The sequence below is a fragment of the Balaenoptera ricei genome, chromosome 2 (assembly GCF_028023285.1).
Source record: "Balaenoptera ricei isolate mBalRic1 chromosome 2, mBalRic1.hap2, whole genome shotgun sequence".
NCBI lineage: Eukaryota > Metazoa > Chordata > Mammalia > Artiodactyla > Balaenopteridae > Balaenoptera > Balaenoptera ricei.
The window spans coordinates 184,824,285-184,840,498 of record NC_082640.1 but is presented as its reverse complement, the minus strand read 5'-3'; the positions used below and the strand labels follow the sequence as shown (position 1 = coordinate 184,840,498).

The 16,214-nt window shown below is 40.9% G+C and overlaps 1 protein-coding gene and 1 long non-coding RNA gene across 8 annotated transcripts in view; one reads left to right on the top strand and one right to left on the bottom strand.

Moving 5' to 3' along the window:
- PPP2R5C (protein phosphatase 2 regulatory subunit B'gamma) overlaps positions 1-16,214 on the bottom strand; it is a 133,406-nt gene that overhangs the window by 102,967 nt on the left and 14,225 nt on the right. For all 6 annotated transcript variants that reach the window (XM_059915005.1, XM_059915007.1, XM_059915009.1 and 3 more), the window contains one exon: positions 15,274-15,436. In XM_059915005.1, the coding sequence (XP_059770988.1) occupies positions 15,274-15,436 (163 nt within the window). The remainder of the gene's footprint in view (positions 1-15,273; positions 15,437-16,214) is intronic.
- The window catches only part of LOC132359993 (uncharacterized), a 35,171-nt gene that overhangs the window by 9,116 nt on the left and 9,841 nt on the right, over positions 1-16,214 (top strand). The window contains exon 2 of one of the 2 annotated variants that reach the window (XR_009500999.1): positions 14,417-14,519. This is a non-coding gene — a long non-coding RNA (uncharacterized LOC132359993). Of the gene's footprint in view, positions 1-14,372; positions 14,520-16,214 lie in introns of both variants that reach the window. The other variant, XR_009501000.1, reaches the window with a different exon arrangement.

The window sequence follows — 16,214 nt, the reverse complement described above, 5'->3', positions numbered from 1 at the left end:
CAGAGCTTTTGTTGGGGACGATGAATAGACAGTGGTGATGGGCACACTGAATGTGAATCTATTTAATGCCACTGAGTTGTACACTTGCGAATGGTTAAAGTGATAAATGTTATGCTATGTATATTTTACCACAATTTAGGAAAAAGGATAAGGCAGGCTTGAGCCAGAGTGGCTCAGGAAACACTGGAGGAGGCAGAGCCAGCAGGGCGTGGGAGAAACCCAGGCCTGGAGGGCCTGTACGGTGGGCAAGGGCACGCAAGCAAAGTGTGTGCATCTGTGGGTGATGTAAGGTGCCGGGAGAAATCCAGGTGAGGTCTGGGGAAGGCCTGAGCTAGACATTAAATGTCAGATTACAGCTGCCAGTTGAAATCAACTCCCTGGGTTCTTCCCAGAAGGGGCTTGCAGGGTATGACAGGCAGAGACCTGAGACCGACCCTGGAGTAAAAGCCACGTCCGTGGCCTGATGAGAGTGGACCGGGGGGCGCCCTGGGGCCAGGCTGTGGCTCGAGGTTGGGCTCCGGCTGATGTGAGACCAGCTCTCAGCTGTTCACAGAGCAGCATCCACGGCACCTCTGCTCCCCAGCTACCCCCACAACAAGGGTCTGGGTCTGGGTCTGGGTCTGCGGCCTCCCTAAGAGCAAGGGCCACCTCTGGTCACTGTCACTGTCACGGTCCTGACTACCTCCCCACGCTCCAGACAACCCAGGTGGTCAGTAAATATTTGCTGTGAACTGGCACCTGCCTCCCCAAGCTGAAAGTTTCCTCCCATTATTGTGGGCAGTCAAGAGAAGACACAGAATCAAACATGTGGCAGAAGCAAGACTGATGAAAGCTGAGTTTCTGAACCCATGAGAATTAGAGCAGGCACTATGGTAACTTCTCACATTCCATTTTTATTCTTCAATTAATGGGCAAGAGGTAAAGTTCCTCTAAACAGATGCTAATTCATTTTTAAGCAGTAAAAAATGATCACTTGTATGGCGAGACTTTGAATTGTATCAGAAAATAAACTGCTTTGAATGAGGTTGAAGTATTGTATTTTCACAAAAGGAGGGCAAGACATATAAATTTTTAACTGCCATTCAAAAGCCAATTTTTAAAAATTCAGGTAAGTTCTCCCAACAATAATGTAACAACTTCTTTCCCAAATGGCCTAACACTTAGCAATTCTAAATTTCTGCCCCAGGGTCTCCAGTTAACATTAGGCCCTAGTTGTTTCATCATAACTTTGACTCCTCCCTAGGCCTTTCTTTCCTAAAACAAGGAGAATAGCCTCAAGAAACAAAGTCCATGATTCATTAGTCACCTAAAAAAATCAGTCTCTTCATTTAACACTTCTACCTTCCAGACCGAAAATATTAAAAGAAAGGACTAACTCAGAGAAATCTTTGAACGAACAGGGCCTGAAGACTACATTCAGCCTCAACGTTAAAAAAATAAAAACAGGAAATACTATTTTCCACTTAACGAATGACTTAAGCATTTAAATGGCCTCAGTACTAGCAAGGTGCAATGGGACAGACAGGCACCTCCTGCGCTCTGGGCAGAAGTGTTCATGCTGCAACCTCTCTGGACAGCACCTCTAAAGGGTTCTTGAAAATGCGTGGCTTTTGATCAGTACTTCCCTTCCTTGATTCCAGCTTAAGGAAAGGTTCAAAAGTGTGAACAACAAAAGATTTACATTAAAGTACGGTTTACAGCAGCTGAAAACCACGGGAATAATAAACGGTGTTTAAATCATGCTCCTATTTCCATTAAAGTCAGGAACAAGACAAATATGCCTGCTCACACCACCACACATAACATCTTACTGGAATTTTCAGTCAACTCAGGAGAAAGACACTAAAGGTATAAGATTTAGAAACAAAGAGGTGAGATTGCTTTTACATACAGATCTCATTAGATACCTGAAAACATCCCAAAAAATCAGCTGAAAAACTAGTGCAAACAATAAGATAATTCAGGAAGGAAGCAGGAGGTGAAAGCAAGATGCAGAAATCAACAACCTCCATATAAACAATTAACAATTATTTAGAAGACATAATGGGAGAGGAGATCCCATTTACAATAATAGCACCAATAATGAAATATCTGGGCACACACTTACTAAGAAATGTGCAAAACCCACATGAGGGAAACTTAAAAACACCCCTAAAGGAAATGAAAGTGGCCTTGAACAACTACACACTACACTCTTAGAAAGGGGATTTGAACATCCTAAAGATGCCAATCCTCTCTGGACATTTTAAAAATTTAATGGAATCACAACAAATATATACCAACAGCTTTTTTTTTGCAATGAAATGAGCGAATTCAAAGTTCCTACTGTTTGTAATAATATCATTATTGTTGTCAATCATTTTAATATGATATAGCAATAATTACATCAATGAAATTAGAAATAAAGATTTTCAGTGTAAGAGATAAAACTATGAAGATTCAAGAAACAAGTGAGAACACTACAATGTTATGAATGCACAACTAAAAAAATATATATATATATATTCTAGAATATATGTTTATGTTCTCGCTCTCTCCACGAAAAGTACCAGTACCTAAAAGCAACAGCAGTCCAGTAGCAGTGAGCACCCCCTAGTACCCTGATTTTGGTCTCTAATATCATTCCCCACTGAAAGGAATCAGGGTTCATTGAAAAATGGCTGATTGCAAGTCTGGGGCAGGGAAGGTACAAACAAGCCTGCGGGGACATCTTACTGTGTCAGAAATCAAGGAAACAAAAATAAATGAGGCCATGCCAAAAAATACACAGCAGCTAGTCCAAATATCACACAATGGTTAAAATTATGCATCTGCACATAAAAAAGAGTATGGGGGCTTCCGTGGTGGCGCAGTGGTTAAGAACCCGCCTGCTGATGCAGGGGACATGGGTTCAAGCCCTGGTCCAGGAAGATCCCGCATGCCGCAGAGCAACTAAGCCCATGTACCACAACTACTGAGCCTGCACTCTAGAGCCCGCGAGCCACAACTACTGAGCCTGCGTGCCACAACTACTGAAGCCCGTGCGCCTAGAGCCCGTGCTCCGCAACAAGAGAAGCCACTGTAATGAGAAGCCCGCGCACCACAACGAAGAGTAGCCCCGTTCTCCACAACTAGGGAAAGCCTGCACGCAGCAACGAAGGCCCAACGCAGCCATAAATAAATAAATAAATAAAATCTTAAAAAAAAGAGAAGTATGATTTTAGTAGATTCAAACACACTGACGTCAATGAAACACATAATGATATTCAAAAAAGAGAAAGCCAAAAAAACATTTAGTTTTCACCATTTGAGGGAAACTTGCAACTGAAAAGGCAAAGAATTAAGCTTACCCTCACTTTCCAATAGGAGCTGTATGTCAAGATAACCAAATAGCTCTATTTGGCAAGAAATAGCTCTGCTTTTAGAAGAATGCCAGATTAAACGTTGAAATCTCTAGAGAAACTATTGACTCAGGCAAGGATTATCAAGTGGTGTTTAAAGCATTAGCATATGGTTGATGGGGAACAGACACTGGCAGGGTGCCAAAATATACCTTGTAGATTATCACTAGTACTTTTGAATCGCAAAGGGAAGTATTGTACAATGGAGAGCTCAATCGGTCACCACCCTACTATAATACAGTGGTAAAATCCAGCATCACTTTTGCTAGTCACCAGACAGTATGCATCTCTCACAATAAAGGAACTATCTCCTGAGTTACACAGCATCACCCCTGATATATTCTATCCAAAAAAGGTTTCCATTTTCAGGAACTACTGGGAATAAGGGGGATACTTTACAGGACAATCATCTTGGCTAATTTAACAAGTCATAAACTAGTGCTGCGGTTTATGGCACTCTCAGACTAGTAGTGACCCCAGGTGTCTGGCAGAAGCAAAAACAAATCCCTGCTGAAGAAGATACTTTTATCCTAGGTTTCAATTTATTTCAAATATTTGAGTACAGTGACCAGCATACACTAAAAAATAGGTACACAAGCAAATAAGACATCATGAGCAAAATGTGACAAGGACTTCAGATGTTGGTAATATCTCACACAGACTATAAAGCAGCTGTGCTGACTAAAAGAAATGACAAATTTGATGGTTTCTGCAAGGCAATAGGAAAATATTTTTAAAAAGTCACAGAGCAGGGCTTCCCTGGTGGCGCAGTGGTTGAGAATCTGCCTGCTAATGCAGGGGACACGGGTTCGAGCCCTGGTCTGGGAAGATCCCACATGCCGTGGAGCGGCTGGGCCCGTGAGCCACGGCTACTGAGCCTGCGCGTCTGGAGCCTGTGCCCCGCAACGGGAGGGGCCGCGATAGTGAAAGGCCCGCGCACCGCGATGAAGAGCGGTCCCCGCACCGCGATGAAGAGTGGCCCCCACTTGCCGCAACTGGAGAAAGCCCTCGCACGAACCGAAGACCCAGCACAGCCAAAAATAAAATAAATAAATTAAAAAAATAAAAAAAATAAAAAAATAAAAAGTCACAGAGCAGATTAAAAATAGAACTTCCATAAATGAAAAAAAGAATATCTGAAATTTAAAACTTTGTGGCTGTATTTTATATTTCATTTTTCTAGTAACTTATTTTTCCTCTATTTTATGAAAGTACTAGTCCATGGTGGGTTGAAAATTAAAAAGAAAACTGGTCCTTCACCATGGATAACATGAAACTCTGATCAGGAATATAGCATGTGTAGTGAGGTGGATGGACCTAGAGTCTGTCATACAGAGTGAAGTAAGTCAGAAAGAGAAAAACAAATACCGTATGCTAACGCATATATATGGAATCTAAAACAATGGCACTGATGAACCTAGTGGCAGGGCAGGAATAAAGACGCAGACGTAGAGAATGGACTTGAGGACACGAGGCAGGGGGAAGGGGAAGCGGGGAAGAAGTGAGAGAGTAGCACTGATGTATATACACTACCAAATGTAAGATGGATGGCTAGTGGGAAGCTGCTGCATAGCACTGGGAGATCAGCTCAATGCTCTGTGACCACCTAAAGGGGTGGGATAGGGAGGGTAGGAGGGAGGTTCAAGAGGGAGGAGATATGGGGATATATGTATACGTATAGCTGAATCACTTTGTTGTACAGCAGAAACTAACACAACATTGTAAAGCGATTATACTCCAATAAAGATGAAAAAAAAAAAGGGGGGACTTCCCTGGTGGCGCAGTGGTTAAGAATCTGCCTGCCAATGCAGGGGACACGGGTTCGAGCCCTGCTCCGGGAAGATCCCACATGCCACGGAGCAACTAAGCCTGTATGCCACAACTACTGAAGCCCGCGCACCTAGAGCCCGTGCTCCGCAACAAGAGAAGCCACTGCAATGAGAAACCCACGCACTGCAACGAAGAGTAGCCCCCGCTTGCCGCAACTAGAGAAAGCCCATGTGCAGCAACGAAGACCCAATGCAACCAAGGGGAAAAAAAAAAAGGAAAAACCCCATTTTAAAAAAAAAGATGTAAAAAACAAAAAAGAATATAGCACAGTAAGTCACAAAAAGGTTGAAAAATATAACCTTAAAGAAAGATAGTAAATGAAAGATTCCAATACACATCTGATTAGAGCCAAAGGGGTTAAAAAAAGGAAACTAATACAGAGATAACAACTGAAGAAATAATGGCTGAGAACTTTCTACAACTGAGGAAATATAACAACCCACAGATTCAAAGTGAATGGCAAAAAAGACTGATAAAAAAGACATCTATACTTGGACCCCTGGCAGTGGAATCACTGAAAAAAAATCAATGTCATAGTCAAAATCAGAAAAGTGGCCAGAAATCACAAATACTTTCAAAAAGAATGAATTTGGGGACTTCCCTGGTGGCACAGTGGTTAAGAATCCACCTGCCAATGCAGGGGACACGGGTTCGAGCCCTGTTCCGGGAAGATCCCACATGCCGCGGAGCAACTAAGCCCGTGCGCCACAACTACTGAGCCTGTGCTCTAGAGCCCGCGAGCCACAACTACTGAGCCCGCACGTCACAACTACTGAAGTCCACGCGCCTAGAGCCTCTGCTGTGCAACAAGAGAAGCCACCGCAATGAGAAGCCCGCACACCCAACGAAGAGTAGCCCCAGCTCGCCGCAACTAGAGGAAAGCCTGCGCGCAGCAAAGAAGACCCAACACAGCCAAAAATAAATAACTAAAATAAATTAAAAAAAAAAAAAGAATGAATTTGGCTTCTCAATACTAATGTAAGTCAAAAGGCAATGAAATATTTATCTTCAACGTACTGCAGGAACACAAAAATCTACAATTAGATATTCAGCGATTATCTTTCAAGAATGAGGGCAAATGAAGACATTTTCCAGATAAACAGTTTGCCACCAGCAGACTCTTATTAAAGAAAATTCTAAATGATGTATTCAAACAAGGTTTTGACCTCCGATGGAAAGTCTGAGATGCAAAAAGGAATGAAGAATAAAATGATAAATAAGTAGATAAATCTAAATGGTCATCAACAGAATAAAACAGTAATACTGTTATGGAGGACTTAAAAAGGTTGGAATTCAGATACCCAACGATGGAGGAGTCCAAAGAGATGGCAGTGGCAGCCCTCCTTTTCTGAGGTATGATTGACATAAAACATTATATAAGTTTCAGGTGTACAACATAATGATTTGACATTTGTATATACTGCAAAATGATCACCACAATAAGTCTAGTTAATAGTTAACATCCGTCACCATACACAGTTACAAAATTTTTTTTTCTTGTGATGGGAACTTTGAAGATCTATTCTCTTAGCGGCTTTCAAATATTCAATACAGTATTATTAACTACAGTCACCATGCTGTGCATTACATCCCCATGACTTACTTATTTTAACTGGAAGTTTGTACCATTTGACTTCCTTCAGCCATTTCGCCTACCTCCCCACCCCTGCCTCTGGCAACCATTTTTTAAATTAACAGACTTTAATTATTAGGTTTACAGAAAAGCTGAATGTAAAGTACAGAGTTCCCATACCCCTCTCCACCCTCCCCTAGTTCCTCCTATTATTAACATCTTGCAATAATGGGGCACATTTCTTACAACTGATGAGCCAATACTGATATGTTACTATTAACTAAAGACCACAGTTTACATTACGGTTCACTTTGTGCATTCTGTGGGTTTTGACAAATGTAAAATGCCATGTATTCACCATTACGGTAACATATGGAGAGTTGCACTGTCCTAAAAATCTCCTGTGCTCTGTCCATTCATCCCCCCATTCTCCCAACCACTGGCAACCACTGATCTTTTTATTGTCTCCACTGCCTTTTCCAGAATGTCATATAGTTAGAATAATACAGGATGCAGCCTTTTCAGATTGGCTTTTTTCATTTAGTAATATGCATTTAAGGTTCCTCCATGTCTTTTCATGGCCTGGTAGCTCATTTCTTTTTATTGCTGAATAATATGCCATATTTTGGATGTATCACGGTTTGTTTATCCATCCACCTACTGAAGGACATCTTGGCTGCTTCCAAGTTTTATATATTTTGAAAAAATTGTGGCAGAGTTTTTTTAACCACCCCAAATTCTTGCATAAAATCATACAGTGCAACCAAGAAGGCAAAATCAAATACCCATAGCCAACATCTACAACAAAATTAGGTGAAAATGTGTCCCCACAGTCACGTGAGCACATGGGAGAGCCCACCGGCAGCCACAGGCTCGTGTGCTATCAGTGTCTGGGGGAAGACGGCAGAGAGGAACAACGGGTGTCCTCTGGAGCTGAGAACTCTGAGACAACCAGAGAGCCAGCTGAACCCACCTGAGAACAGTGGCTGAAAGCAGAAGGGGTCTGTACCCCACAAGGGATGAGGGCAAGCAGTCCGCAGCCAAGACTGAAGGGGCCCCGGGAACCCTCACAATTCAGCAGCCGTAGCTTCCTTCCAGAACTAGGTCACACTGGTGAGAAACTGCTGGGAAGAGAATCCAGACTTAACAGCAGAGGGGCAGGAGAGGAAATGGAAAAAGAAGGTCCAAATATCAGCAGGGGAAGAGAACCAAATCAGGGCACTCAGGAGGTAAGCCACCACATTTTAGAAAGTTTCACAAAAATAACCGAAGCTAGAGCTCTAGAGCCCAAGCTCCTCTTCTCTAATTTCACACACACACGAGCATCAGGAGGGATCAAAGTCAAGTCCTACATGGAGTTCTTATAAGGAAAAAGCGAAAAGGAACTAAACGACACCTTCGCAGCAGTAATAGCATGACAGGGAGACATCCCACAAAGACATTAAAAACTACAGCCTAATATTTCAAGATGAGACAAAAGACATTAAAGGAATAGCATAATGTGTCAAAGGACTACATGAATATTAATAGAAAAACTCAGAAATAGGTAATAACTCTGTAAAGAATTAAAAAAGAAAAGAAAAAATAATTTCAGAAATGAAGAGTAACTGAAAAGAATACAAGAGCAAATAAGCACAACATAAAATGCCTTACAGGGAATAGTACATAAAAAAGAGAAAAAAATTAAATCAAAAAGGAATGATAAAAACCCAGAGGGAGACAACAAATATAAAAACAGGCAAAGAAGATTCAATATTTATACAATAGGAGTCTCCACAGGAGTAAACGAAAGCAAGGGAACAGAACAAATCCTCAAAATAATAATCCAAGAAAAAGAGATTTGGTACTACATATTTAAAGAACATAGCATGTATGTGGGAAAGTCAACCCAGATTGATATATTCTGAAATTACTGGACTTTAAAGAAGAAAAAAACCTGTTTAGGCATCAAAGCAAACAGACCAAGTAACTTGTAAGATAAAGAAAATTAAACTGACATCAGAGTCTGACAGCAATGCTTTATTACAGAAGGAAGTGGAGGAACATCCTTAAGATACTCATGAAAAGAAAACATGAACCGAGGACTTTCTATCCAGACATTCTTTGAAGTCTGAAATAAAAGTCTCCTAGAGAGGAAGCTTCACACCAAAATAATGTGAAGAATCAGCACAGAGACTGGAGGTGAGCGTCAGCGGTATATTCCCGTGGAGAACTAGTGTAAACAGGGATGGGAGGGAGAGAATACAGTTTGTCATGACTATGTGCTCTGACAATGAAGACAGAGTAAAACTATAAAAAAGAGGGAGGGGGAAGGAAATGAAAAGATGCAAAAATTTTAACCTTTCAGTCGTCATATTGGTCACAATGTTGGTATTATTTTTCTGAAAATACACTGTGTATAATGTCAGATAAAGTAAATGAATAATTATCTGGTATTTAAGTCCTATTTATTATCACTGATGTCCTTGAGAACCAAAAATCTCAGTGTGACAAAAAAGGAGATACAAGACAGAAGTTAAATAAATGCCTACAAGCCTGCATTTGAATGGAAAATATCAGTATGAACTCCTGACGTACTATATCCTGAAAAAACCTATTTTCTAATTTGGTCCACTAAAAAGTCCTGTAAACAGTGACCATTCCAATAGCAACGAGAATCCTAGCACCCAGACTGTGGTCTTGAAATACCATTCCCCACTAAAAGGTGGGAATTCTTGGACAAATGACTGATTCTAAAACCTATACAGAAATGAAAAGAGCCAAGGCAATTCTGAAGAAAAAGCTGAAGGACTTACACTACCAGACACCAAGACCTCCTAGGGTGTGTTAGTGTTCTCCTGGCACAGCTCAGGCAGCCAGGGGAACAAAACAGAGCCCAGAAACGGGTCCGCACAGTGATGGTACTTTATTTATAACAAAGATAACACCACAATGAGTGAAGAGTGACCTTTTCGACAAGGGTGCTGTGCCAGACGGAGAGCCACATGGGAAAGGAATTGTGACCTCTAGCGTCACAGCAGACACAAAACTTAACTCTACATAGACTGTACAGTCCAGTGCAAAAGGTCAAAGAAAGTTTTAGGAAAAAAGACATAAGATAACATCTTCACTACTCTGTGGAAAGCAAAGATATATTAAACAGATCAAAGTACTCTCAAAGTGCTAACGCCTTTGAGAGTGAAAATTCAAGATACAGAGTAGAAGAAAATGTGCAATTCCCATATCTACAAAGGACCTATATCTGAACTCCTACAAATCTGTTTTTAAAAAAATCTTACAACCTAGTAGAAAGAAGGGCCCAAAGACGTAAACCGGAACTTCACAAAATAATATATCTGAGCAGACAATAAACCTACAAAGAGATGTTTAACTTTATTCATCATCAGTTAACTTCGAAACTGGCTCACCATAATGGCTAAAATGAAAGCCAAACTATAGTGGAACAAAGTATTTGCAACACATATATAACCAACAGAGAGTTCATATCCAGAATAAAAACTCTTTAAAAAAAATTAAGAAAATGGCAGTCCAATGGAAAAGGGACAATAAACATTTGTAAAAGCACCTGACCTCATAACAGAAGTGCAAATTAAAACAACAGTGAGATACCACAATGAGATAGTGTGGTACTGGCATAAAACAGGCATATAGATTGATGTGACAAAACTGAGAGTCCAGAAATTAAACTTTACATTTATGGTCAATGGTTTTTGATAAGGATACCAAGGAAACTCCATGAAAAAACAGCTTCTGCAACAAATGGTGCTGGGACAACTGGATATCCATGTGCAAAAAAGATGAATTTAGACTTCTACCTCACATTACACAAAAAATTAACTTGAAATGGATCGCAGACCTAAATATAAGAACTAAAACTAGAAAACTTCTAGAAGAAAACACAGGAAAAAAAACTTTGTGACCTTTAGTTAGGCAAAGAGTTCTTGGATACAACATCAAAAGCAAGATGTATAAAAGAAAAAATGTGATAAATTGGACCTCATCAAAATTCAAAATTTTGGGGCTTCAAAGACACTATTAAAGAGTGTAAAAAGTCAAGACACAAACTGGGAGAAAATATTTGTAAATAATATACCTGATAAAGGACTCATATCCAGATTACATAAAGAATTGCCATAATTCGGCAATAAGAAGATAGGCAATTTAAAAATAGGCAAAAGATCTGATAGACATTTCATCAAAAAAGATATACAGGGACTTCCCTGGTGGTCCAGTGGTTAAGACTCCACGCTTCCACCGCAGGGGGCACGGGTTCGATCTCTGGTTGGGGAACTTGAATCCCGCACGCCATGCAGCGTGGCCAAAAAAAAAAAAAACATGTACAAATGGCTAACAGGTACATGAAAAGATGCTTAATATCTGTAGCCAGTAGGGAAATGCAAATTAAAACCATAAGGAGATAGATACCAGTACACACCCGTAAGAAAGACTATAATCAAAAAGACGATAACAAGTGTTAGCAAGAATGTGGATACATTGGAACCCCATACATTGCTGGTGGGAACTTAAAATGGTCTGAAAGACAGTTCAGCAGTTTTTTAAAAAAGCTAAACATAAACTTACCCCACAAGCCAGCAGTTCCACTCCTAGGTATCTACCCAAGAAAGATGAAAATATATGTTCAAACAAAGACTTGTATTCAAATGTTCAGAGCAGCGTTATATGTAATAGCTAAAAAAACAACTCAAATATCCATCAATTGTTGAACGTATAAATAAAATGTGGGATATTCATATAATAGAGAATATTATTCAGCATTAAAAAGAAACAAACTACTCAAAGTAGATGAACCTCAAAAACATTATATTAAGAGTCAGATGTAAAAGACTACATATTGCCGATTTCATTTATGTGAAATGTCCTGAAAAGGCAAATTTAGAGGCAGAAAACTGATCAGTGGTTGCCTGGAGCTGGGGATAGGGGTGGGAATTGATGGCAAATGGGCATAAGGTAATTTTTTGGATGGGTGATGGAAATATTCTAAAACTGTATTGTGGTAATGGATGCACAACTCTACATGTTTATTGAAATAATCAAAATTTCCAATTACAGTTAGTGAATTTTACAGTATGTAAATTATGCCTCAATAAAACTCTTAAAAAAAGGCTATGGGCTTCCCTGGTGGCGCAGTGGTTGAGAATCTGCCTGCTAATGCAGGGGACACGGGTTCGAACCCTGGTCTGGGAAGATCCCACATGCCGCGGAGCAACTGGGCCCATGAGCCACAACTGCTGAGCCTGTGCGTCTGGAGCCTGTGCCCCGCAACAGGAGGGGCCGCGATAGTGAAAGGCCTGCGCACCGCGATGAAGAGTGGCCCCCGCTTGCTGCAACTAGAGAAAGCCCTCGCACGAAACGAAGACCCAACACAGCCAAAAATAAATAAAATAAATAAATAAATAAAATAGCTATTAATTAAGGAAAAAAAAGGCTATGATTTGGAAAAAAAAAAGAAAAGAAAATCTATGGCTAGAGCTGAAATTATACTCAGAGGAATACATGGCTTTAAATGAACTCTGTATTTAACTTAATAAATGAGGAAAACAATAAAATAAAACAGGATAAGTAATTAAGATAAAAGTGGAGGTGAAATATATTGAAAACAAAATAATCAAAAGAATAAATGAACTCATAAGGAGACATCACCACCACACAGGTAAAAGAAATTAAAAGATTTGTTAAAGAACACAGTGTACCAGTCAATACGTGACCTACTCTAAACTGACGTAACGTGGAAGGAATCTGCAGATTTATCACTGAGCAAAGCACTAGGTCCAGCTGAGTTCTAAAGCAACCTTTTCACCCTATGTCATGTACTGTAAGATACATCTGTTATTCCACTTTTGATTTTTGCTAAAATCGGGTGCATTTTACAATCCCTGTCATCAGGTGGCAGCACGAGAGAGTGGCATAAAAATGTACAGACCATCCTCAGGAAAGATCACGAAGTGCCAGTATCAACACATTTTAGATTTGACAAAATACAGTAGTACAAAAAAGGAAGAAAACTATGGCCCAGCTTCACACAGTATATATGAAAGCAGAGAAAATTAATAAACTGAACCCAGCACGTAGAAAAGTTATAATATACTGCGACAATATTGAGGTTTATCTCAGTAATGCAAGGATAGCTCAAAACCAGAAAATCTATCAACACAGCAATTATTAAATTAACATCTTAAGGAGAAAAATCATATGGCACCTGATAAAATTCAGCAGCAGTGCTAGCACAAGACCAACCAGCCAGGGTGGTACTGGTAAGAGCCATGCAAATGTGAACCACGGAGAAGCAGCAGGCTGGGTGAAGGCGATTTACCAGAAACCAAGGGCCATTTCATGAAACGAGGAAATGCTGAAGCCTTTCACCAAAATGGGAGGTAACAGGGAGGCCTGCTCTCACCTCTGTTATCTCTGTGTTAGTGGTCCTAGCTAACGGCATAATAAAATTAAAACAACCAGTATGTGTTGGTATAAATATTGGAAGAGAGATAAAAGTATCTAGTTACAAATGACAGGACTACATATGCAGATGCTAGTAAAAAATTACTAAGATCAATAAGAAAATTTGATAAGGTGACAGAATAAGAAAATATTTAAAAAACCAACAGCATTTCATTAGATTGGTAAGAACTAACTAGAAGTAGAAATGAAAAAAATATAACCCCATGACGAGAGTGACAAAAACTATAAAGCACTTAGGAATAAATTTAATGCAAAGGTAAAGAATCCCAAGAAAATCATAAAACCTTGTAAAAAGTCAGAAAACAAGACCCGAAAAATGGAGGTGATGCACCGGGTTCCTAGATGGAAAAAGAGTATCATAAAAACATGAATCTTTCCCCAGTTAATATATCTTTAATGTAATTCCAATCAATTCCTTTTTTTTTCTGAACCAGACAAAATTACTTTAACACGCATACAGAGGCACTAATATTTTGCAACAGCCAAGAAAGATGCACCAAACGAGGCCAGTGAGGGGCACGCCTTGACCAGTGTGAAACTCTGCATGTGTGGGTGTGCTCCTTCCGGGCACAGTGAAGGCACAGGCTCGGCCTGGCAGCGCACACCCCTGAGGGGCACTAGGGACAGGGCCTGGACCCCGAAGGCTCAGCAATAGCTACGGGAAGCCTTTTCCACCCCAGACATCTGAGTGTTCCGGCTGGGCCTCCTCAGGGCACTGGGGAGGAGTGACAGCAGGCCGGTGGGGGAGGGTGCTGGCCCCAGCAGAGCAGGCCCTTGGTTTTGTTTGACGTGGTCCCCCCGAACCTAGAGCAGGGCCGGTTTCCAGGTGTTCCACACAGTTATCTGATGAATGAATAAATAGCATCAGAAAGGTATCGACTATCTGGGAGGGGGAGACTCCTCAAAAATGACCTAGTAGGCATGTTATCTACTACAAAGCTAAACCAACTGTAAGCCAGATACAAGCTCTGTAAAATGCAGCGAGAGGAGAGCCTGGATTCCTAGCAAGTGAGGGGCCAGAAATGCATCCATGAATCCATAAATCCCCCCCTCTATCCACTACTCCATCCCTCCACCCCTCCCTCTCTCCATCTACCCCTCCCCCTGTCCAGCAATCCCGGACACCTGCACTGAGCTCTGGCTCTCTGCCCTGCAGTGCGGAAGGCGCTGGAATGCACCTGTAGAGATGACAAGCTTCCTGCTCCAAGTTCATACACGATGAAAATTAACTGTAGAAGACCCACTGCTTTGAATTTAAGGTATGAAAATTGTTTGATGTTTCACTACACTAGTCTTATATTTTAGTAAACATAAAAGTGTTCAGAGGTTCACATTTGACTTTGGGGTCCTTACCCTACTTCCTCAATAAGGTTTTATGTATTTCAAAATCTCCTAGCGGAGCACTTTTAGGGGCTGAACACCCTCAGACGGAAAGGGGTGGCTGTGCTGTTTGGGGGGAGTTTGAAGCAAAGAGCACTGTTCCCTGACTAGTCTCAAGTAGGAAGCCCTGGGTAGAGGTGCTCCCCAAATGACTGATAAGGAGAAAGTCCATAAAGGACTATCGCAGAGTCCTCACGTCCCCAACACCAGAATAAGGAAGAGCTTCTACCACAGTTTTTACAATTACTCTACTTGTAGTTACTCCTTTCTGAATTTCTGGAGTTCTAAGACAAATGAAAGAGGAGAATTACTTAAAAGAAAATTGGCTAGCTTAATTACAATTAACAGGAAAAGATTTAAAGTCTTTCCTCTGCGTGTGTGTTTTTTTTAAAGTGTTTTGTACCTGTAAGGTACTCATGATCACATTTTTATCTTAAATAGCTCCGGAATTTGAAATATTAGTTGGTTAAGTTAGTGACATTCAATCTAAAAAAACTGAATAAAGAAGAAAAAAATAACCCTACAGCATTTAAACACAGCAAAGGTACAAGAAACTAGCAAACTATCAAAAGGTTACTCCTTCCCCCTAAATGGGCAAACTTTAACTTTTGAAAGATGAATAATAAAAATTACCTTTTAAAGATGGTAGTTTTTGAAGTTCTCTATTATTGCTGGCGCTAAACCTGGAAGAGTTTTGCCGTTTGTCTTTCTTCACTACGGGCTGAGGGGCTGGCACTTTTATTTTACTAGATGCTGCAGACGGGGCAGCAACAAGGCTGTTTTTCCTGCTGGGAATCTGTTTCCAAAATGAAAACAAAAACAAATGAGTACGTCAAATGGTTGTATTTTATAGCACAATTAGCATAGGCAAAAAATACACATAAAAATGCAAGTTTTGGACTTCCCTGGTGGCACAGTGGTTAAGAATCCGCCTGCCAACGCAGGGGACACGGATTCGAGCCCTGGTCCAGGAAGATCCCACGTGCCGCAGAGCAACTGAGCCCACGAGCCACAACTACGGAGCCCACGTGCCACAACTACTGAAAGCCCATGCGCCTAGAGCCCGCGCTCCGCAACAAGAGAAGCCACCGCAATGAGAAGCCCGAGCACCGCAACGAAGAGCAGCCCCCGCTCGCTGCAGTTAGAGAAAGCCCGCGCACAGCAACGAAGACCCAACGCAGCCATAAATAAATAAATTAAATAAATAAAATTTTTTAAAAATGCAAGTTTTGCTCTGGGATAATCTCTTTCACGCTACTGTAAACAACTTAACCCCTTATAGTTGATGGAGTTTGAGGCTACATCCCACCCCTACCAATGCTACATTTCAAGAGACTTCACAGATATACCTAATTTCCCCTATCTTCTTTCAAACTTCTTACTTATAGGTTGATGATAGTGACCCTCCAAAGATGTTCACATCCTAATTCCTGGATCCTATGAATATGTTTCCTTACTTGGCAAAAGGGACTTGGCAGGTGTGATGGGGTTAAGGATCTGGGATGGCAGATGATCCTGGGTTATCAGGGAGGGCCCCACGTAATCACACAGGTCTTTGCGAGACAAGAGAAGGC